Source organism: Coenobita brevimanus, chromosome 1 (assembly GCF_032717465.1).
Source record: "Coenobita brevimanus isolate Jiangsu-jjx chromosome 1, ASM3271746v2, whole genome shotgun sequence".
NCBI lineage: Eukaryota > Metazoa > Arthropoda > Malacostraca > Decapoda > Coenobitidae > Coenobita > Coenobita brevimanus.
The window spans coordinates 55,108,361-55,132,779 of NC_136954.1; the positions used below are offsets into that span (position 1 = coordinate 55,108,361).

Genomic DNA, 24,419 nt, shown 5'->3' on the forward strand with positions numbered 1-24,419 from the left:
GTGTTAACGATTTGGAGTTGTGAGTGAAAAGACAAAAATTTAATGGACCGTAACTGTAACATAAGTTAACAAGTGTTTTTGGTTTAGAAAATGGTTTTAAGAGTGGAAAGACTTAAAGTGCAGAGTGCAACACTTATTTCATTAAGGTACAATGGAGCGCAAGTAAGACAAGAGTGCGCACTATGAAGAGAATGGACTTCTGAGTGCGAATGACTAAGTTCAGTGCAAGACTTCATGAACAGTGTACTGCAAGTGCTTCAGGAAATCCTTCTTACTGTCAGAGTCTGAGAGGAGGCGGTTATTCATCGAGATGGCCAAGGACTTGCTGTAAGTGGGCAGAATGTTTCATACTGTACTCTACTGTATTTTCCATACTATACTTACATCAAACACCTCATTTCACTCTTTTATGTCCCTTATTGGTGTGAATATGCTGTGTCTTAGGTGCTATGCATGTGCAGTAGGGAGGTGTTTTTCTGAGTTAGGCTAGGTTAGGGTCCATAACTACCAGTCCAGGAGCCAGGGCCTTGTAAGTACCCAGAATGTTGAATATTGTATGAACCTACCTCAAAAACCTCATTTTATGCTTCTTTTGCATTTATTTCAGTCTTTTATATCCCTTATTGGTGTGATTTGGGTCTTAAATGGGTGCTATGCATGTCCAGAGGGAGTTGTATAGGTGTCTTTCTGAGTTAGGGTCATTAAGTACAAGTCCAGAAGGCTGGGGCCAAATATCCGGACAGGACCACTATCCGGACATGCCTATGGCTCTATTATGTCGGATATTGGAGGGATTACTTTTGTTGATTCATATCTCTATCTTCCTACAAAAATTTCACTGATGTTAAGTACAGTAAAACCTTGATGTAACGGACTTCAATAGACCAGAATTCGCTTTTATCGGACTCGAGGAACTACCGGATTAAATTCTTATACTGTATATCGGAAAAAGTCTGATAAAGCCAGAAGCAGTACGGACTGCCTGAACGCTTTAGCAATGTTCACCACAATAAGGTAAATAAAAGACATGTTTATGAGTGTACAATACAGTATTATTATACATACAGTAAGTCCTCAATATACGAAAGGGATAGAGACCAAAAAAAACTTTCGTAATTCGAAATTTCATATATCAGGAGCGTTGTGGTGTTGATGTGGATGTGATAGGAAGCGTTATGAGGAACACACTGAGGTGGTTTGGCCATGTAGAAAGGATGGAGGGTGAAAGACTGATGAAGAGAGTGTATGTGAGTGAGGTGGAGGGGGAAAGAGGGAGGGGGAGGCCGAGGATGAGATGGAGAGATGGGGTGGAGAGGTATATGAGAGAGGGGGGTGTGAGTTGGGAGCAGGGGAGTGAAATGGAGGGGGACAGGCCGACTTGGAGGCGATTTGTTTGTGGCCACCCCAAACGGGATTGAGGCGTCTGGCAATAGATAGATAGATAGATAGATAGAACAATTTTCCCCATTGAAATATACATATAAATGGGGGGATGCGTCCCAGGACCCCCCAGACGCCCATCTAAACTTTACCCCCCCCCTATTAAGAAGTAAGTAATACCTGTATACAATTGCAGAGGAGGTAGCCATATTCTTGTACATCTCCTTTTTCTTCATCACAGTCCCAACAGTGGAAACAGCAAGGCCTAAAGCACGCCCGGTCTCCGAGACTCCATGCCCCTCCTCATGGGGTCTTGTAATTTCCAATTTCCTTTCCAGAATTAGAGTACAGTGCTGCTGCTTCTTTGCAGCAGGCTCCCCCAATGCTGGAGATGATGCAGGGCGCTTGGGAGGCATGGTGAAACAATACAAAAAGGTGAAGGGCTGCGAAAATATCCTCACATACAGCGAAGCTGTGAGGAGAGGAGGGACATGGACTCAACTGAGAAGTGCGCGAAAATTTGTTTACAAAAGAGGGGTTAGTTCATTTTCTCTCGGCAAGCAAGCACGGTGCATAGCACCACGTCCATTTTGAATTTTTCATACAGTATTCCATTAACTCCTTCATAGCTGCCGGCCTTGAACAACACTTCACTGTTTTGGTATCAGTGACGTTGAGTTAGGGTGAGTTATAAAAAGTTGCGAACAATTACGGGAAGGGAACGAAGGTCACTGGAGTGTTTACACAACCCTACTCTACCATCCCATCAGTCAGGCGTTCTCTTCACTCCAGATGTATTCGCCAATGTTTACATGCTTATGTTACATGCACCCTAATTTTGAGTAAGTTTCTTTCAGCAAGAGAACATAATTTACCATCCTCAAAATAGTAACAAAAATATAGAAGACAAACAAGAGGAATATGAACTGAATTGGTAAGGTCTTTAGGCTGTATGCTTACACGAAAGATTTTGGGTTTTAGGTTTCCTGTCAGCCAAGAAACCATTTACAACGCTGGGTGGTAACCATATAACCAAACCATACGTGCTCCCTACGTGCCAACAAGTGGGTTGGTGGAGGGTTAGTGCCCCTTCCCTTAAAACAAATAACTCAGAGTCAAGTGGCCACCCCTTACGGGATTATGGCGTCTGGCAATAGATAGAATAGTTTTAAGAGACGATATGGAACAAAAAAGTTTGCTAATCAGAAAAATAAATTACGCTTTCGTCCCACATGTTCTCGTAGGTTAGCATTCAGTTCCACATTCTTCGTTAGGTATCACTCTTCCCAGTATATTTCGGACCGACTAAGCACAGTTATTTCTGCTCCTTAGAGTTAGTGTACATATACTGCTCATTCTTTTGTTTGTTCTTATGTGTATGTGCAAAAGAGAGAGGGCTGATACAAACAATAAGGTATTCCATTATCGCTTTCATAACTGGTGGCCCTGAACAACGCCTTACTGTACAGGCGTCAGTGACATTGAGTTAGGGTGAGGTATAAAAAACTGCGAGCAATTATGGGAAGGGAACGAAGGTCACTAGTGTGTTTACACAACCCTACTCTACCACCTCAAGCAGTCTGGCGTTCACAGTTCACTTCGTCCCAGATGTTTTCACCAATGTTTACATGCTCATGTAACACGTATCCTAATTTTATTAATTCTTACACGAATCATAGCAAATCACAGGATGGGTTTAGAGGAAAAAATAATTAAAAAAAAAAAGCCCGGTGTGCCAGACGAGTCTTTTCACATATGTAAGAAAAAGAAATTGATTTTAGAACTTTGAAAAAATGGTCCCAAGAAAAAGAAATTGATTTTAGAACTTTGAAAAAATGGTCCCAAGAAAAAGAAATTGATTTTAGAACTTTGAAAAAATGGTCCCAAGGCCAACCAAGGAAGCACGCAAATATCTGAACCCACATCCATTGAGGAGGCTAAACATACGTTGTACTTTAAGCTATAAAAGCACCTTACCAAATCAGTTCTTCCTGATGGTCTGTTATATTTTTCAGATTATTTCTGGGTTGGTAAATACCGGTACAGTAAACGTTTCTTATTAAATCTGTTTCCCTGTCATTTTTAGCTGTTCTGGTGTGACAACTCTTGTTTATTTTGTTAACGTAATGGCGGAAAGGATTGTTCTTCCCTAAGTGTTTAACTAAACCTGGCCTAACCGAGCTTATCTGTACCTAATAATTTTTTAACCTAACCTAACCTTCAGTTGGGAAACGATATCCACCTTTGAGCACGCTGAGTTTCTTCCACTGTGCTGGAAACGATCATAGGGGAAAGTGACGACAATAAAAGGGAGGAAATTTTTCAGCAAGAAAAAGTAATTTACCAAACTGAAAGTTGTCAGAAAAAAACAGAAACAAACTGGAGGTATGAACTGAATTGGTACGGTAATGTCTTTCTGCTGCTTCAAGTGTACAATGAAAGACAAGTATCTTCCCAAAGTCTGACGAATATAGCGAGAGAAATCGAACCATTTAAAACACGCACTGTTAGAAACGGGGTTTTCATTATATTTCGCCTGGTGTAAATTTTCTTCATACTGAACTGGGAAGATAGCTGTGTCTTTCATTGTACATTTGCAGGTAAATAAATGAATCTAACGGTACTTGTGTTTTGTTTCCGCCAGATTAATTGTGATTTCAGACTATTCAGACACTTCTTCACACCATATACAGTAGTCTGGATAATCGGGCTCTCTCTGTATTTCCTTTAGTATCGATTTTCATATCATCCAGACAGATATTTTTGTATTATGGAATTTGCCCTATATCAAATGCTTTCGTGCCATCGAAAATTCGTACTTCGGGTTTTCGTATTTCGAGGACTCACTGTATTATACCATATGGTTAATGTAATGAAGTTATAACACAGTTCAGTACTGCAATAGTAGTCTATCTATCTATCTATCTATTGCCAGACGCCATAATCCCTCATGGGGTGGCCATTTGACTCTGAGTTATTTGTTTTACAGGGAGGGGCACTAACCCTCCACCAACCCACTTGACACGTAGGGAGCACGTATGGTTTGGTTATATGGTTACCACCCAGCGTTGTAAATGGTTTCTTGGCTTACAGGAAACCATTTGGCTTGTCACTCAATGTAAAGCCACCTGTAACGGAAAGAAAAGCAATAAGCAGTGACAGGAAAGATGGGAGAAATAGGAAGAGAGGAGGGCAGGCACAGAAAAAGAATGACAAAGCCTAAGGAAGAAGTAGGCAGCACTACATCAAGTGAGTGGATGATGGTCGCCACCACCTACCACTAACAATGGTAGTCAAAATAGTTTAAAAACCGTTTTTGCAATCCCCCTGCTAATTCGGACCTTTTCTGATATATCGGAAAAGGTCCGAATTAGCAGGGGGAAGCCTGGATGTTGCTTTTATCGGAATTTCACATTTTTCAGAATGGTTTGGGCCCCAATTACCGGTAGTCTGTTATAGTGAGGTCTTACTGTATATAACGGATTTCTTATTGCTTTTGGCGACTGTACTGTCGACAAACTCAGTATTACATCTAATAATAGAGTATCAGTTTTAGCAACAACGAAATCAAACAAACACCTCTAGCCAATCAGAATCTCGGTGGGAACAGTGTTGCCATACATGCCTGGCCAGATTAATTGGTATGAGGTATAAGTAGTCCCTTATTGTATCTTCATGAACCTTTCTGATAACATTTGTCAGGTTCACTGGACTATAGTTTCCTGGCTTGCTTCTACTACCACTTTTGAATAAAGGAGACACTAAAGCCTTCTTCCAACTCCTTGGTACTGTAGCAGTTTGAAATGAACAGTTGAACGGAATCGTTAGTGGCTCACTAAGGTCCTCTGCTAATTTCTTTAATACTGTACTTTAGGGTGTATATTATCCGGTCCTGGTGCCTTATATTCATTTAGTACACAGAGTTTGGCCTTGACTGTTTTTGTCAATCTGAATGAAGTTAATCACCTCCTCAAACTCCTCAAAATAGAAGTCTAGTGGCTCTGGCACTTGGTCACTAGGTGATGCAGAAAATCGCTTAGCCAGAATACATCTTGGTCCTCCTCATTTATGAAAACGGTACTGAATGGAAGAAGTTCCTTAATACATTGGCTGTTTCCTCAGTAATATGATGTAAGCATACCATCAGACTTTTCTACTTTAGTTAAACAGTCTTTTATTCTCATGTTGCTGTTAATGTATTTATACAGTGCTTTAGGGTTAGCTTTTACCTCACTGAAGAGCTATAATTCATAGTTCCTCCTTCTTTTCCACAGTGCCTTGGTACAAACATTTCATTTTTTAACATGTTCTTTACAGTATGTGTTCTCCAGTTTTGGTTTTCCAAATACATGTATCTAGCCCATGCACAGTGTTTTTCACAGCCTTTTCTGAAGTCTTATCGAGCCATGGTTGTTTTACCTCTCTTTGGTTTATATTCTTTTTTGGTATGAATTCCTTTATTCCTTCAGTAATTTTCATCTCTGTCCCTCATTTCATGCACATTTAAACCAAGTAATGTTTCTTTCCAGTTTATTTGCCCTATTTTCTCCCAGAATTTGTTGTAATCACATCTAAAGAAGTTAAACTTATTTGTTTCACCTTCAAACTGTGGTGGTGACATATATATGTAGTCAAATCAATAACACCATGAACACTTCTACCCAAGGGATTTGAGACGTTTATTTCCTCGATGGAGTTTTCTTCACTTGTGATGATGAGGTTACGAGTGCTTGGTCGATGATCCCCCTCTTACCCTTGTGGCCTTTGTAATATGCGGAAATAAAAATCTATCTTCCAAGCTGTCCAGGAATTTTTGTTCCGGTGAATTTATTCGTGTTAGCGTAGTTTTAGTTCTCGAGTCAATATTCGGTAAATTGATATCACCTGTGAGGAGCACATTGCATTTCATAGTGCCGATTTTTTCATACACTTGATGAAATACTCTATCGTTTTGTTCTGTTGACGTTCCTTTTCAATAAATACATCCTAAGGTTAATAGATTTGGTTAGGTTAAGGTGCTGGTGACCATCATCCACTCACTTGATGTAGTGCTGCCTACTTCTTCCTTAGCATTTATCATCCTTTTTCTGTGCCTGCCCTCCTCTCTTCCTATTTCTCCCATCTTTCCAGTCACTTCTTACTGCTTTTCTTTCCCTTACAGGTGGCTTTACATTGAGTGACAAGCCAAATGGTTTCCTGCAGGCCAAGAAACCATTTACAACGCTGGGTGGTAACCATATGTGCTCCCTGCGTGTCAACAAGTGGGTTGGTGGAGGAATAGTTGCCCTCCCTGTAAAACAAATAACTCAGTCAAATAGCCACCCTGTACGGGATTATAGCGTCTGGCAATAGATAGATGGATAGGTTAGATTTGGTTGGGTTGGGTTTGGTTATGGTTAAAACATGTTTTTCCGATAATTTATGTGATTTTCACCTTCTAAATCCTCAGTTTTGCTTCGTTTTCCCTCATTTCCCCACCCTAAACCCCGCATTCCCACGGGTACCCGGTACCCTATATTGTTGGGGAGGGGGAGGGGGGGCAAACAAAGCATTTCCGACGGAAATGATGATCAAAATCACACGAATCAACAAAAACCATCAGAAAACAGGTTTTAACCATAAAGCCGAGCACAGCCCTCTTACCCGGTAGTAATATTTACCAATTTTGGTACATCAGCTACCACGTCAATGAGTTCATACTGTTTTCCTCCCTACTGTAATTAATATCATATATGCAGTTGCTTGATTATTTCCTTACCTTACTAAACGTCTAAAGCTGCTGACAATAAAAGCGCAATGCATCCCTGACAGCACTTTATTTGCAGTCTGAAATAATCGAGTCCTAACAGCGGTTTCCAACTTTGTTGACAAACCAACTGGAACAATCTTAACATGTGCAACACGAAAATTTGATCTTCTTCTTCTTCTTCTTAGGTTGAGGGTAGTGAAGCAGTGAAGCTTGTTAATATAACTTACTCATTCCCAGTGGTTTTCCTGCAGCTGAATATCATGGGGTTATCAAATAATTTATAGGCTGACAACGCAGTACTTACGATGGGTCTCAATGGGTTGCACATGAGAACATAAGAGTTTCTAGCATTGCCTCCGCTAACAGTGACAACATTTTTCTGGATCATAGTTTTGTAATATTTTTAAACTACAGTATAGCTTATTTGATACAAAACACGGAAAATTAACTGAAGCGTGTAAATACAATAGTTATCCATACCTTGATATAAGAAAACGGAAGTATCTTACACTATTTTACGACAAATAACTACACGAAACATATAATAAGCAGTTTATAACATGGAACTTTATAATCCCGTAGAAGTAGTCTTACTAAATCCGAAGCGAGGAAAATATTTACATGTATGAGTTTAAGAAATTATGAATGTCGGTTGTGTGACGTCATGTGTTTGGCTTGTGTTGTGGTCCTGCGATTATAACCATGATATTTAACTGTTTAAGGCTGCTTTGGCTCCTATATCTCCCATTATGTGTTGTAACAGGTAGGTCACTAATATGGGAGTGAATATGGCTGTATATTACCGTTCCAGGTGATAAAAAGTGGTTGTAAGTGAAGGCTGAAAATGAAAACCCCACCCATTTAAACTTCCATTCTATTTCGCAAGCACGTAATATATCAATTTCATAAATTATTCCTGAGCCTTATTTAGTATCAGTAAATGGAAAACTTGACATTTCTTGGCTTGTGGTAAACTTGCAGCCTTCTGAAATACATTTACGGTCCTATACCCGTTCAATCTCGGCATAGTCAATTTCCGGTAGATATTCGGAATAATGTTTACAAAAAAATAAAACCAGATTCCCATGAAGTAATAATGGGAATCAATACGCAGCACAGTTCCATGTCAACTTTCTTCAGTGACGTTTCTTCAGCAAATAAAAAATAAGCCAGGTATTGTGGGGTCTTTAATGCGTACCTGTCCTGGCGATTTGTTTACATTTCGTCCATTTAAAGCCAAAGCAAGTTTTATACACTATGGCACAAGTGCCTGGATGATTGTAAAAGTAAATTATGAGGGATCTCTATTCAGATATCAGATTAGACTGCAAAATGAAAATAAGTGGACATTACCATACAGAACATTATAGGATACAGAACACTAGTAGGGAAAAGATTTGGGTAACTCCTGAGCTAATAAATGGCTATAGAATCATATCTCGGAAAATCACATCGTGCTATTTGTATTTGTGTTCTGCTACCTTACACGAACGTGGGAGGTTGGGTCAGGAGAATGAAGATATACTTAACCCTTTTACTGACATTATCATACATAGATTCTCTTTACAGTGCCTTTTTTCTTGTTCTTTGTCTTCTTTTTAAAAATTAATATTAAAATCACCAGATAAATTGATTAATCCTAGGACAGAAATCTTTTAGTGATGGGATTATTGGTGATCATTTCAAAAACTACTTATCACCAATGGACTTCCCTAAGGCATTCAGATGATTTTGTTGGGTTTGAGGGCATCAGCACCACTAAAAGAGAGAGAGAAAACATGGTGGAAATTACCAGTATGAAGCTTCCTTGCCATCATTTAGAATTATCAGTTTTACGTTTTTACTCCAGTACAGTACACAGGTTATTGAAATACATTTTCAGTCACATTCTCATGTACCAGACCTAAAGTGCTTTATAAGTCTAATGCCTTTACTTGTTTTCAGACTATTGCGAGTATCCACTTCTCGATGATGCCTCACTTCGAGCATCCTCAGAGCTAGTAACTCGAGAGGCAGATAAAGCCAGGCTATTTGGTGAGTATTTAAATGTAACAGCATTGTAAACAGTAAGCACAAAAACTATGGTACCACATTGTGATAAGGGGAATTATTTTGTGACAATGATTTTATGTTACATATTCCTGTTACATTATGCTGTACAGTATTATGGTATTCATTCACTTATAATATGCTCTGCTTATGGATAGATGTTGCTTAACATCATCTGCTCTGTTTTAGATTTGAAGTCATGGAAACTGATAAAGCTGTGTCAGTGTCCTGCCCAGTGTAATGATGGTAGCATACAGTATAGGATCAGTGTACTGTATGTCCTGTTCTGGAGGAGGTTCACATTTTAAAAATATCTTACATTAAATACATTATCAGGTTCAGCTCAGTGATATGTAAATCATACTCTCTCATTAGTTTTTTAGGTAACAGCAGTATTTAGCTACTAGCTAGTGCTGCTTTTAAGATAATTAGTGAACTGATAGCAGCCATTTTTCATTCAGTGTATAATGTACTCTGTACTGTATATTACTAAACTCTTGAGCTAAAGTTTAATCTGTTTCATGTCTACTTTCATAGCACAGATGCTGCTTAGGACTTTCCATTTAGAAACTGCAGTTTATTAAATCAAGAATATAACAACAGGATATTTATTATTGACTATAGTTATGCACATTGTACAGTTCTTGTGTTTGTTGCATAAGAAGGGGGATGTTGTACTAGATGCACTCCTGTATTTCCTTCCATGCATTTTGATTAACGGTGTTGGGTTTTTTCTCCTTCAATTTCAGTTTAAATTGTAGCTAGTACACATAAACTTCAGTTTTTACTATACAGTATATGCCGCTTAATGTGTGCCAAACCAATATGCATGTCATGTTACAGCACCTGGTGAAAATTTTTGTGATAGCTAATATTTATAACTTTTGTTATTTTTTTTTTTTTTTTTTTTTTTTTTTTTTTTTTAAATGTGAAGCTAAAGTACGTGGTGAAACCTTTTGGCATATTAGATGAAGCAAGGATTCCATGGGCTGGAATAATGAGTGAGTGGATGCTTGGCCTATTGAATTGGGTAAACTTGACTGTCTGGACACTGCTACTCCTCACCCCATCCTTGGGTAGGAAAGGAGGCCAGGATGATGATGATGATGATAATTATGATTTTGGCTGCAAGGTTTAAAATAAGAACCTCAATATGACAGTTAATGCTCGAGTCTGGCATTACCCACAGAAAATAATAAGTAGGTAAAATACTCTGTATTTTAGTTCACACGTGCATCAAAGAATTTCACATTTAACATGTTAAATGTGTTGTATATATATGAGGATAAAATTTTATAATACATCCGTTCTCCAGAGACTATGAGTGTTAAGAATCATCATCATCATAATCATCATCATCCAGATCTTCCTATCCCAAGGTTGGGAGAGGTAGGATCCAGAGTGCCAGAACAAAACTGATACAGTGAGATACTAATTACCGATACCAATAAATACAATATAATAATGTAATACCACTACTGGTTTGAGACTGAAGTATGTGTTTCACTGTTAGTTGGGGAGGTACTGCTGGCTGATGTTGCAGACTCCATTGCCAGATTGAGTTTGGCAGCCTGACAGGCTGTATGATTTTGAATGTTAATTCATGAGAATAAAAAGGGCGAGGGGAGTACTTTGCGTTCCGTGAATTTGTAGACATAATTTGTACTACGATTATATGAATAATCAGATCTCTTTGGTACCTGGATGCCATCCAGTAAATATATACTTAATGTCTTACTGTCTGAATTGTTTTTGTTATTGGCAAAGAACCACAGTATGTGTGGTAATAATTTTCTTTTTCATAGGTTTGTGAGGAAGAAGTGTGGTGGCATCCAGTGTTGACTCAAGGCTAACATGGACCCATAACACTTAATGCAGAGAGAGAAAAAAAAGATAAACTTGAACATACTGCAAGTGTTGTGTAGAACTGATTGTATTTATGAAGTGGATGAAATATAGTTACTCATACTGTGTAATACCAAAGAGGAAATCTATAATCATGGAAAGTATTAGATGGGCTTTCAACACTCGCCTCTGGACACCTAACAAAGCTGATTGGATGACAGCACTTTCCCTGATCCAGCCGGAAGAGAAGGAACGAATAGGGCAATTTGTGTTCAGGAAGGATGCAAAGTCATCGATGGCAGGAAGGCTTATGATGCGGAAATTTGCCACTGAAGTCTTGGGCCTTTCGTGGTCTGAAGCAAAGTTCCAGAGAAGTGAGAAAGGCCGTCCATATCTGGTGAACATGCCAGTGCAAAGATCAGGTGTAGATTTCAATGTTTCACATCAAGGTGGTTGGGCAGTAATGGCAGCTGATGTTGGGAGTAGTATTGGCATTGATGTTATGGAGGTGGAATATAGTGGAGGCAAGAGTGTTCCCGAGTTCTTCCACACAATGAGACGTCAATTCACCTCCAGTGAGTGGAGTCAGATATACAGCTTCAATGATGAGGCTGGGCAGCTGGCATCATTCTACCGTCACTGGTGCCTCAAAGAAGGAGTGGTGAAAGCCCTCGGTGTTGGCATAGGGTTTGAACTCCAGCGTGTATCCTTCCAGCTAGCTACAAAGACACTCCCAGTCAACAAGATCACAGCAGATACTCGTGTGAAGATAGATGGGAGTTTTGATGACTGCTGGCAATTTGAGGAAACACTGCTTGACCCCACTCACTCAGTTGCTGTTGCCCGACGTTATGACTCTCCACAGACTGGTATCAGAGTAACAGAACTAGTTCCATTTACCCAGCTGAGCTTTGATGACATGATAGCCAGTGGAGAGCAACTGACTTGTCCAGATGAAACAATGGCAGAAGAGCTTGTAAAGAAAGAAGAAACCCCCTGGTGAAATTGGAAAATTGCCAGAAAGACAATATGATTTGAACATCATTATACAGTAGATCAGTGTTATGTTTCTTTAAAAATATACTTGTTATGGGTTCAGTATTATGTTTGCCTGTCAACTGTATTTTATTTGGCAACTGATAGCCGTTGTTTTAATACTGTATAATCCTTATTAAGGCAGTTTTAAGAGGCTTATGTAGTGCTAGAAGGTAGTATGAAAGTTACTATCCAGGCCGCTCATGCATTGGAAAAATTCATGGTTGTCATGGGGCAACATAGGATTGGATGGATGGATGGATGTCACTATTAAAGCTGATAATGTTTGTATATGCTTTTATCATTGAAGCTGATGACCTTGAGTTCACTTGTTCAGTGTGGGATGGTCTGGGTAGCACCACTTTCCATGTTATGATTTACTATTACCAGTAGTCTTTACAGTGTTTGGGGGTTGAGGCACCAGCATTTGATGAAGTGTGTCATTGTGTTATTGAACTGCTGATTTTCAGGTCTGTGTGATCACTGGCTACATGAAAATGCATATTGGTTTGGTGTATCATTTCTGTGTATTGCACATTAGTAAATAAAACAGGGAGGATGTGAGGTCTTTGATTTATTTATACATGATTGACATTTGCAGCTGAGAGGTGCTTGTTGCAATTTTCCAACCATATACAATACACTTCACTTGCTGATGATAAAACTACAATATCATGGTTGTATTTTAAACCAAACAGACTGATTTTACGCACTCATTTCTGATAATAGTGAGTTTGGGAATGCTTAAGTTTTGCTAATGCATCACAGTAATTGATATTAGTACTTGGCTTTCATCAGCAGCCTGTGTAGTGTAATGTGTGGCCTGGTGTTTTTCTTGGTGCTCTTCATTCTCTCTCGCAGGTGTTGGGTACTGCAGAAGCTTTCACTCTATCTACATCTGTCCCACAGCATAAATAGTCATGTATGGCAGCATCAGCCAGTAAGGATACATGTGGAGGGTGTCATAGTGTCAATCAATCAATCAATCATTTCCTGTTGCACCCCACGGGATGCATAGGGCCTCAATGAACTCTCTCCACCAATATTTGTCTCTTGCCATCTCCTTCAGGTCCCACCAACACTCCTCTCCTGCTTCTTTTTTCATTGTCCTCAACCAGGTTTCCCTCGGCCTGCCTCTACCTCTTCTTCCTCTAGCAGTCCACTCTGGCACATCCTGTATTAAAAAAACTAAAAAAACATTTTACTGTAACTTGTTCAGTATTTATGCTTGAAAGAAGAAGAAATATTTTAAGTTGTTTACGAGTACAGTATTGCTTTGACTGTAATGAAAGCCTCTGATGTATAATACCAGGGAGTACATTTTGCAGATGCAAGTTTTTGTTTTATGTAACCAATTTTAATAGATACCAAGCTTGGTCAGTAACAGTCATACACAGTAGTATGTTTGATGCAGAGTGGTTGTGGGAAAAGAAAAAAAAAATAAAGAAAAAGTATGCCATAGTCTACTGCTTTTTGTCACTGGTGAGGGTTGTGTCCTTGGTGGTGGAAATATCACTGAAACCTGATGTATATTGCCACAACATGAAGATGACAGTATGTTAGTGGGTTCATAACATTCAGCCCTTGCAGTACACTACATATATATCTTGCAACCCTAAAGGTATTCATACTACCTGTTGTAGCTATCTCAGCTATTCAGAGAATCCTAAGATGGTGGTTTTCCCAGCTTCTGTAAACAGTTCCACTGCAGTATAGGCTATATGGTTAAATTAGAAAACTTGGTTGCCTGAAATTCTGAATATTTTTTTTAACCTAATTTCTCCTACTATTTTTTGGTCTTAAAGATTTCTGGAAGCTAGGTTAATGCTAAATGGCTAACAGGTAACTTGACAGTATTATGATTGCCATTTCAACTACTGGTATATTTCAGGCATAAGAGAGGAAGGTATTGATTAGTATGAGAAAGATGTGAACTGTCATGTATTACATATGATCACAGTACTGTAATAATATTCAGTGACTCCGAATGATGTTGACTGTGACTCTGGATGCATTCGTACAAAATGGTAAGTACTGTACAGTAATAAATAAACTCCACAGTTTTACTGTATTAGTATTAGGTGCATTGTATGCTATGCATGAATCACCCTTTTCTAAGTTACAATACTATGAATACTAGTGCTGCACAGTAGTGCTTGATGTACTTCCTCTGATTGTGTTGTGGATCTTTTTTATCTTTCTTGATTCTTAATTATTTCTCCTCCTTCCCCTTCTTTTTTTTTAAACATGTTGGCAAGGCATCATTTCTCCATCTAAGTAATATTGGTCCATTTGTTACATTATTAAAGGTTTCATTCATAATTCCTGTTGTCTGCCTTGTTGACATGATGGTGGCCTTCCATGCTACACATACTGGCAGCATCAGTGCTCAGTTACAGTCCCATAACCCTGAGGGGATTTTGTAGGACCTCATCCCAAGTTTTAAGCTGTACCCCTTGGTACTCTACCTTTCACATTCACACTCCAATTGTGTTGTAGTCATCCCTTTCTGAGTGTTATTTTTGCTCAGGTGTCTGCCCTTTCCACTCCTCCCTCCTTTCTGTCCTTCCTTTACTGTCTTTCTTTACTTCACTCTCTCCTCGTCATTCTGCCTATAGGTGACTTTACACTTCTGTTGTCTTTCTTTCCTCCATTCTTTTCTGTTCCTTCTGCCTATGGGTGACTCTACACTGAGTGGCAAGCCGAATGGTTACCTGTACACCAGGAAACCACCTAGTATGCTGGCTGGTAACCATATAACCAAATTATAGTGCTTGGTGGTTTAGTGGGTAATTAAGGCTCTCCAGTCGAATTGAGCTGGTGAAAGTTTATATCCAAGGGATGGTTGGGGTTTATTGCTCTTGTAATGCCATGCAGGGATGAATGAGGCTGGTCACTCTCATCTTAAATGTCAGGACCAACTTGCCTAGCCCTGGGCTCCTACGCCCCTCATGGGGCAACGTAGGATTGGATGATGGATGGATTTTGCTTTTAGTTGCATTCACATTCATCTTTCTTGTTGATTCTCTTTCAGGTCCACCATTGTGTGTAAATTTCTTTCACTTGCACTGACATGCCACTTTCGTCAGGTGTCTCTAGATTCACATTTTTGAGAGTAGGTTTATTCCTGCACAATGCATTGTTGCAGTGAAACACTGCTATGATGTGTTGTTGCATTATTGTCAGTCACTTTCCCCCCCCCCCCATATACTGTGCTGAAAACCTATTTTCTTTAGTAGCTGTGTATTACATATGGTGTTTTAATGTCTTTAAAAAAGTGGGAGCACATTCCTGCACTGTAAATGAGTATTACTTTTATTGTCTTTTCTGTATTACTTCTCTGTGACTATTATGTAATAATGTTTCTCACTTCCTTGACTAAAGTATTAATAGAAAGAATGTGATCCTAAAATGTTGCCTGTCATCCATAATGCTTGCAGTCAGTACAAGTTACTTTGTATTATGTTGGCTGTCAGTCCCTAACTGCCTTTGCCTGTTTTGCTGTGCTAGTTAGTAATCTGGTTCTTCCCCCAAGCATTGTGTACAGACACACGCATGAGATGCAGGCTGAGCACCCATTGCCTCTCCTAACAGAGCCAACAGCATGGACTGCCAGGAATGCTGACTACCTCCAGTTTCTTGAGGTGGACCTAAAGGATACCATGAATGTGACGGCCATTGCTACCCAAGGCCGTGAGGACTCTAAGGAGTTTGTCACAGCTTACACCATAGAGTACGGTCGAGATGGAACCCTCTACTCCGTTGTCTTGGGCTTTGATGGAAGTGTGTGGGTGAGTTCAAGCAGTGGGATGGCAAAGATGTTACATCAACATTTGAAAGCATTTGTGTAGTATTGTACTTTGCACCTTATGTACTTGAGGGATTTTAATGCTTCTGTGTATATTTATGCTCTCAGAAGTATAGCTATGTACCAGATATACTGTATATATTGCTACTTATTTTAATGACAGCTTTGACAGTGATGTGACAGTGGGTTGGAGGAATGGAGCAGCATTGATGTGGATGGACATAAAGTTTTGATATTCTGCATTTATGATGCTCACAGTATTTGGTATCAGAGCTGTTCAGGATTTGAATACAGTACTAAATCAGCTGAATATTTTATTAACGTACGGTATTGTCTAGACAGTATCTCCTAACTGCATTTTAACTTTTAAGCATCTAGCTATGGTGTTGGGTGTGCAAAAAGGAAGTCCTCTGCTGTGTGCCTCCTGGGAAACCTTGTGACTCTCTTAACCAGTATCATGACACTCCCTGAGGGCCTTAAGAATAATTTATGACAACTGAAATGAGTTTTGTCTTGGATTCTTGAAAGCCCTTGTTATTGTATTCTGGCAGTTGTGAGTGATTTCATATGTTGTCACTGGAATTCCCATTATTGGTACGGTACTCGAACAATTAAGTCCAGTCTCATACTTTGGACAGAAGTGGTTGTTTAGCTGAACTCCCATGATTAGACACTGCTTTTGCATTTGATAGTTGTGGTTCTTGGTTTTAGAACCTTTCCAGTGTTGCTGTAATATTAATGGCTGTGTATATGCATGGTGTAGCCACTGCATGACCGGTACTCCCTGCAGTCGAGTATAAGTGATGAATAAACCCATTCATTTTCTTTGGTTGTCATAGTAGAGTAGCTGGTGCATTATTCTGTATGAACAGTTTGACACAAAAGTTCACTTAATGTTTCACCTATTTTATTTCTTACTTTGCTGCACAGGCAAATCTTCTCAAACTGCGAGAAACTTGATATGTTCCTCAGATTACTCGTTTTTATATGATGCATCCTGGAGGAAAGTGACAGACGTGTCCTTCATGTGAAGTAGATGCAGTGGAACAAAAGGTGAACTTTTTACCAAGACTGTATCACTCTGATAGCTCTCAGCCTACACGAGTTTTGTTTTGTGTAATTATGGCTTACGTTGTACAGAAAGTTGTCATCTGGGGAGGTAAGTTCGTGTGGTTTGGCTTTGGAAGAAAAAAATAATCACCATGGTCATCACAGTAATTTTAGGTGCAGGTGATCTAATGTCAGAACACTTCAGTCGGAATGACGGCCTTGGCAAGCACAGAGATTCGATCTCCAAGAGGTGGCTGGAGGTTTTTCAGTTATGGATTACCATCAAGGGAAGTAGGCTGATCACCTATTCTTAAATGTGCTGTACCGATGGGAATGTATTAGAGTTTGATGAGAAAGGGTAGATTGAGATGGTCTGGGCACATGGAGAGGATGGAGGATGGCAAAGGGGTGTGGAGGGTGAGGTATGTGAACATTGAGGGTAGAGTTGCAAGAGGTTGACCAAAAAAGACTTAAGATGAAGTTATTGAGTGTGACCTCATGGATAAAGGACTGAATAGATAAGCAGCTTGAGAATGAGCAGTGTTGACAGCAGCCATCAGATGATCAAAGCCGATGCATGTAAGTACAGTATGTTGGAGTTTTTATAAATGAATGGACAAATCAGACTATGATAGCTTTGCCTCAGGTCTTTCCACTTTAAAGGGGGTAATATGGGACTGACTGTTTCCAATACTGTTGTATAATACAATACAGTACTATACAGTATTGTAAATGTGAGTAGGTATTGCAATGTGCTGATTTTGCAGATGTTAAGGATGTAACTGTATCTAAGTGGGTTGCACAAACTGGACAGGATAAGCAGTTTATAGTTTTATGAAGGTTCTCGAGAAAAGAAATCTTGCTCAATCAGAGGAAAGTTTACCTAGATGGTCACATAAAGAGATAAAAGGAGGTGAAAAAGTAAATACCACAATATTTAAAGGTAGAAGGAGACACGGAAGACAAAGATGGATTGATAAAGGTAAATGAACATTGAAAATGAAAGTTGAAATCTAAGGAAGCAAGAGATCTGACAAAGAAATATATCATGTACTGGGAAGGATGAAGTGTGTATGGAAATGGAGACAACAATTGTACTCCATTGTAGCCCATTTTAACTTGGTAGCAGATGAAATGTTCTCTACCTATCATGTGTTGCTAGAGTGGTGTAACTAAATGAAGCACACAGTATGGAAGGCTCATACCTATGAGTTGTAGGTTAAAATTCTGATGGCTTCAATGATGTATGTGAAAGGATGATGGCCTATTGCACTGGGTACACTGTTGGTTGTTCTCCTACTTTTGTATTTTTCATTTCCTGTTTTTGGAACCGACGTACCCTGTTTATCAGTGACAACAGGGTTGCGGGATGAATTTAATTTGAATTCATGGTACATAATTTTCTGTTAATTTTTCAGAACCTTGTTATGACAGAAGAGGACATCTTAATCACTGAAAAACTTGCAGGCTTATTTATCCATTATGTAAGAAACATTTGCATTCCTTGCACACATCATGAAGGTGCAGATAACTTGTTTAATGTTTCTTTATTTAAAGTTAATATTGCAGATGGTGTACAAGATTACAGTAATTTGCATTATACTGTATTTATATTGTGTTTCTTTTATCCTCAGAGATGCTGCCAGTGAGACTAATGTTTAACTGATAGTTACTGTACCTACAATGCTGTCCTTTCAGAGTACTGTATATATACAGGAACTTTGTGTTACATTTCGTCTGTCTTCTGACCCTGTCAATTGTTTCCTCTTTTGCATGCCAAAACACAGGAGACCTGGCATGGTCAGCCTCACTGAACAACTACTACCAACATCTGACTGTTTCTCTGAGTGAGAGGAACATTGTGACCAAGATTGCAACGCAGGGGAAGCAAAACACACGCGAATTCATCACCGAGTACATGATTCAGTACTCAGATGATGGGGATATTTGGAGAATGTACAGGGGCCCAGATGGAAATGCTAAGGTAGAGAAGGATGTTGTAGGGTTAGGACTTGTTGAGCCTTTCAGTGCGTGACAAATCATTATTTTATCTTAGCTAACAGCTGATGGTTTTATGAAGCTTCAATTAGTCTACTTTGCTCTAGTGGTTATACAAACAGTAACCTTTTCACAAAAGGCCCATCATACTGGAAGAGTTAAGGGGGCAGAAATTTATTTTTATGTCATTCAGAGTGTTATGAGAATGGTTATGGGAAACTGAAATACTGTACTGTATGTTAGTGGTCGTACAGATAAGGACCACGGAACGTTAGGAAAGTGTCAGGAAAGGAAAGTACGCAAAATACAGTAAATAGCTAAGGAAGAGCTGTTATGAAGTATCCTAAGCCAGTGCAGATACGACCCCAGACCACTATTAAAATTCATAACAATAGATCATATGCATTCCAGGGAGATTATATAACTATAAAGCCACTACACTCTGGGATGTCTTTTTTTCATTTAGTTCTTGCTCTCTTATGAAGATACTGTTCAGCTTAGGATAAACTCTTCAGACTGGAGGGGTTAGATACAGCCTAGTAAACCCATTCACTATAAGAGGATTTTCCTAAGTTTAATTTAAACTTCCAGTACTATTGCACCACCAGTGAGGTAAAAAGGGCATCATGTGGATTTAAGGGTTTTAAATAGAGACTGAGATGGTGTATACAAGCTTGTAATATCAGAGTCATTTGTTAAACTTCTGATAAAAGTACAGTGTGCTTGGCATCTCAGTCATACTGCTGGATGCTGATGAGGGATGCCTTCATGTTGTGGCACCAATATAACAGTGACACCTCTGCCCAGTTATACAAATCTCCCTCAGTTCCCTCGTTCCCCCAGAAATGGTGGACTGCAGGAGGAGGATAACATCAGCCGGCAGTCCACTGGGTTCACATTTCAGATGAATGTGGGGTTATAACAACTACTACTACTACTACTACTTCGGCTGATTGCACTCTGTAATTAATGAAAGGCCAGTCTCACCTAATCCTCACAGCAGCTCCTTAAATGGGTGTCAGGAACTGAGGACTGCAAATACATTCACTATCCCACTTTTTAGATCATGACCATTAGTTAATGAGTATGAGGAATCTTTGAACCTTCATGCATCTTGCTTGCTTTCATGGATTTACTTTGATTTCATGTTTGCATCTATTCCTTGCACGTCTTCAATATCACCCCAACCTGTTGCATTGTGGGCATTTTTCTGTATTGTACTGATCATTTTAGTTTTGTTTTGAGATTCGGTGCAATGTACTGTATACTGTACAGCATATGGTGTGGACTTAAATATGTACTGTAGTCTCTGATTACAAGTGTACCCTATTAGCTCCGTCAGTACAGTAGTATCCTTTCTTAATTAATTCTGAGTGCCATCAGATTATTTTACTTGGCCTTGGAGATGCCCATTATTGCTGATGGGGATAAAACCATCTAGGTTAATCCCTTCACTATGCAGCCATTCATCTCTTTCTTGCAGTTGCCAGTCAACCTCTTGTACTGAAGGTGCTAATCAGTCATACACTTGGCTTCTTGTAATTTATATTGTTCCATTATTTGCAGATCTTGTGATTGTTGATTGCCTTTCTTTCAACTGCTGTACCAGTCCTTGTCCATACTGTCCAGTAATAACTTATTAGCTGTCTTATTTTATTTACAGGTTGGAAAATTTTATTACTGATAGTATTTTTTATTTATTTTTTATTTTTTTCAGTGTTTGTTAGTGATGTAGAACTTTATTAAATTCATATTGCATCACTTGTGGTATAGTTACTATATTAAAAATAATGTACAAGTAGTATACAGTTTAGTGCTTCCAGTAGTACTGTACTTGTCATAGAATGTGTTTGTTGTAAAGTTAGTGTACCTGTATTTGTTTAACAGGGTATTGTACCAAGTTGCTTTCTGGATTATGAAACTTAGTAGAAAGCATAATATCATGTATACTAGTATCCATTACAAAGATGAGTTCACACTATATACTAATCCCTCCATCTTTCTCCCCCTTCCTCCATATCACAGCAGTAAAATTTGTCTACGATGAATGTGGATTTGGAGAAAGCATATGACAGGGTGGATAGACAAGGATTATGGAAAGTGTTAAGAATATATAGAGTAGATGGGAAGTTGTTGAATGCCGTGAAGAGTATGTACGATGGTGCGAAGGCTGCGGTGCGTGTGGATGGTGAACTAAGTGAATTTTTCTCTTTGAAAGTTGGGTTGAAACAGGAATGTGTCATGTCTCCATGGTTGTTCAGTCTGTACATGGATGGGGTAATAAAAGAGGTACAATGTAGGGTAGTGGATGTTGGAGTGGCCATGGTGAGAGAGGATAGTGTTTGGAAAACTCCTTGTACTGTTGTTTGCAGATGATACTGTGTTGTTGAGTGAAGACGAAGGGGAGTTGCAAGGCTTGGTGGATGAGTTTGGGAGAGTGTGTAAGAAATGGAATCTAAAGGTGAATGTAGGGAAGAGTAAAGTGATGGTCTTTGAGAGAGGTGAAGTCAGTGAAAGTACAGTGAGGTTGGATGGTGAGGAATTGGAAAATGTGAGTACGTTTAAGTACGTTTAAGTACGTTTCTGGTTCATATTAATGCTCTCTTATCTGTCACTCACAATCCCGTTCACTCATATGCAGATGACTCAACACTACATAGTTCATTCACACTCAGACATCCATTTACAAAGTCTAATATCTCTACCTCTCAACTCAGTACAGCCATCTCCATAAATCAAGATTTACCTACAATCAGTGAATGGGGACAAAACAACCTTGTCTCTTTTAATGCTAGTAAAACTAAATATATACAGTTTACTAACAGACAGATATTGCCAGATTCGTACATTACCTTCAGTGCTACTAATATTCCCATCTCCAAAAGTATTGAAATTCTTGGTGTCTCACTTAACAATGCCCTCAGCTGGACCTCTCATGTCAGATCACTTGCTAAAACCGCCTCAAAGAAACTTGGATTATTGTACAGAGTCCGTAACTTCTTCGCCAATGAGCAGTTAGCTATAATTTATAAGAGTCATGTGCACTCTCAGCTTGAATATTGTTCACCCTTGTGGAATGGTTGTGGAGAGGTTGCATTAAGACAACTAGACAAAATTCAGAATAAAGCTGTTAGAATCATTAACAACCCTGCCATTACATATAGACTACCTCCCCTGCAAGTAAGAAGGAATGTTGCCTCCCTTGCATTATTTTACAGATATTTTTTTGGCAAATGCTCAGACGAAGTTGCGTCCATGGTGCCACCTCTCCATGCCTTCCCTCGTGCTACACGGGCATCTGGTAGCGCTCATGACTGGAATGTCACTCAACCATATTGCAGAACTTCTGCCTATCTGAATTCTTTCATTCCCCAAACTGCATCTCTCTGGAACTCGCATCCCCAGAGTTGTTTTCCTCCAGATTTCAACCCACAACTGTTCAAGTCTAACTGTTACAGATATTTTATGAATAGACGACACCAGTAATCTGGTGTATGGATTTTTTTTTTTTCCCCATTTGTTTTTCCTTCCTCCGTTCTGTTATTTAAAAAAAAAAAAAAAAAAAAAAAAAAAAAAAAAATTGGGTAGTGTGATGAGTAAGGATGGAGGTTTGGAGGGTGAAGTGCTTAAAAGGGTACAGCAGGGAAGAAAGGTTGCTGGTACTTTGAAAGCAGTGATAAGAAACAGGGAAGTGAGCATGGAAGTGAAAAAGTTACTACATGACAGTATTGTGATACCAACTCTAACGTACGGAAGTGAAGCTTGGATGTTGTTGGAAGGACACAAGTCAAGAGTGAGAGCAGTGGAAATGAGTTATTTAAGAGGAGCATGTGGAGTCACATGGAGAGACAGGCTGACGAATGAGGATATAAAGGAGCGTTGTGGTGTGGATATGGATGTGATAGGAAGCGTTATGAGGAACACACTGAGGTGGTTTGGCCATGTGGAGAGGATGGAGGGTGAAAGGCTAACGAAGAGAGTGTATGTGAGTGAGGTGGAGGGGGGAAGAGGGAGGGGAAGGCTGAGGATGAGATGGAGGGATGGGGTGGAGAGGTATATGAGAGATGGGGGTGTGAGTTGGGAGCAGGGCATTGAAATGGCGGGGGAGAGGGGGACTTGGAGGCGATTTGTTTGTGGCCACCCCAAACGGGATTGAGGCATCTGGCAATAGATAGATAGACAGAATGTGGAATGTACAGTGTATTTTGTTGTTTGGCATATTTGGCCTAAAATTTTGGATATTTATAAGTTGATCATAGCTAACTCAATGCACTTAGTAATGATATAATTTTTTATTTAACTATATAACCAACAGGTGTTTTTCCATCAGCTGACAGTAAAATTTATCTTGACAATATAGAAACTACCATTTGACCCAGGATACAAAATAAAGAGCTTGCAACACTTATTACTGCAAAGCAGGGGCCACGTAGCAGCTTCATATTTGGCTTGTTCATACTTCAGTGTGTCAACTGTGATATAGTAAGACTGAAATGGGTTTCTGATTAAAGACTGGCATACCTTGCCTCCCAACATACAGCTGATATCATTTGTACAACTTAGTGCCTGGTTAGAATTATGAATAAAAAATGCACCTCAGCATTCAGTGTACTCAGAACATGCACAGATGCTGACTTTAGAGAAGACAGTAAGTAAGATCAGCAACAGACCACCAGCCTGGTATGGGCACCCAACTTGTCAAACCAATCAGAACATTCACTGTATCATCACTGGATGCTCATAATATCTAATCTAAAAATGACCCCATGTTTCTTCTTAAGGAATGCAGGGGTTGGTCATGGTACAGCAGATGTTTTCCATAGACTGGAAGCTAAACCAAATACCAAAATCAGCTAATTACTTCCAAACAGTTGCTGGAAGCAGTTTGGAAAAAAAGAAATTTGATAAATGTAATAAGTTTAGTAAGAATGTGCGAATCTCAGCTTGGACTCTGACTCTGTATGCAGTCATTAAGATCACTGAGTGATTGTATTCGTGACATAATGTTTCCAACCTGTAGTTACCAAGCTTGTAACCACATTTCACTCTCAGGGTAGTTCCTCCAAGGGTCAATGGTAGCCACCCATCTACTACCTAAAGGATACACATAAATACCCATAAAATGCTTAAGACACAGAAACTAGAATTACCATCTCCATATGAAGGCTGCACAGATTATTGTATCAGCAGTTAACAACCTCCAAGACTTGTGACACATACAAAAACATACTGTATTAGTACAGTGTCCGTAATAGTCCATCAAAGCAAAACCTTGACCCACAGACAACCCAGATATACAGATTAAACATAATTTTGCACTGTCCATCAATCACACTACTGAGACAACAACTAAAATTCTTATGTGTCTTAAACCTGTGGTCCACTTTGATGGAAATGGTTGGGCATCTTGACTCCAAGTCTGCTTAGTCAGAGCTGATAATGAGTATATAAAATAACAACAATAACAATCCTTTTGAGAGCAACTTGATGCCTCGTACTTCTAGG

The 24,419-nt window shown here is 39.3% G+C and overlaps 2 protein-coding genes across 2 annotated transcripts in view; both read left to right on the forward strand.

Moving 5' to 3' along the window:
• Positions 1 to 7,796: 7,796 nt before the first annotated feature.
• Nrx-IV (neurexin-4) overlaps positions 7,797 to 24,419 on the forward strand; it is a 44,486-nt gene continuing 27,863 nt past the window's right edge. The window contains exons 1-3 of the mRNA XM_080279901.1: positions 7,797 to 7,892; positions 9,074 to 9,163; positions 15,653 to 15,849. Coding sequence (XP_080136027.1) covers positions 7,832 to 7,892; positions 9,074 to 9,163; positions 15,653 to 15,849 — 348 coding nt within the window. The 5' untranslated portion in view covers positions 7,797 to 7,831. The remainder of the gene's footprint in view (positions 7,893 to 9,073; positions 9,164 to 15,652; positions 15,850 to 24,419) is intronic.
• Positions 10,989 to 12,136, forward strand: LOC145415909 (L-aminoadipate-semialdehyde dehydrogenase-phosphopantetheinyl transferase). The gene has a single exon (XM_080264745.1). The coding sequence runs from the start codon at positions 11,118 to 11,120 to the stop codon at positions 12,024 to 12,026; it is 909 nt and encodes a 302-aa protein (XP_080120871.1). The 5' UTR covers positions 10,989 to 11,117; the 3' UTR covers positions 12,027 to 12,136.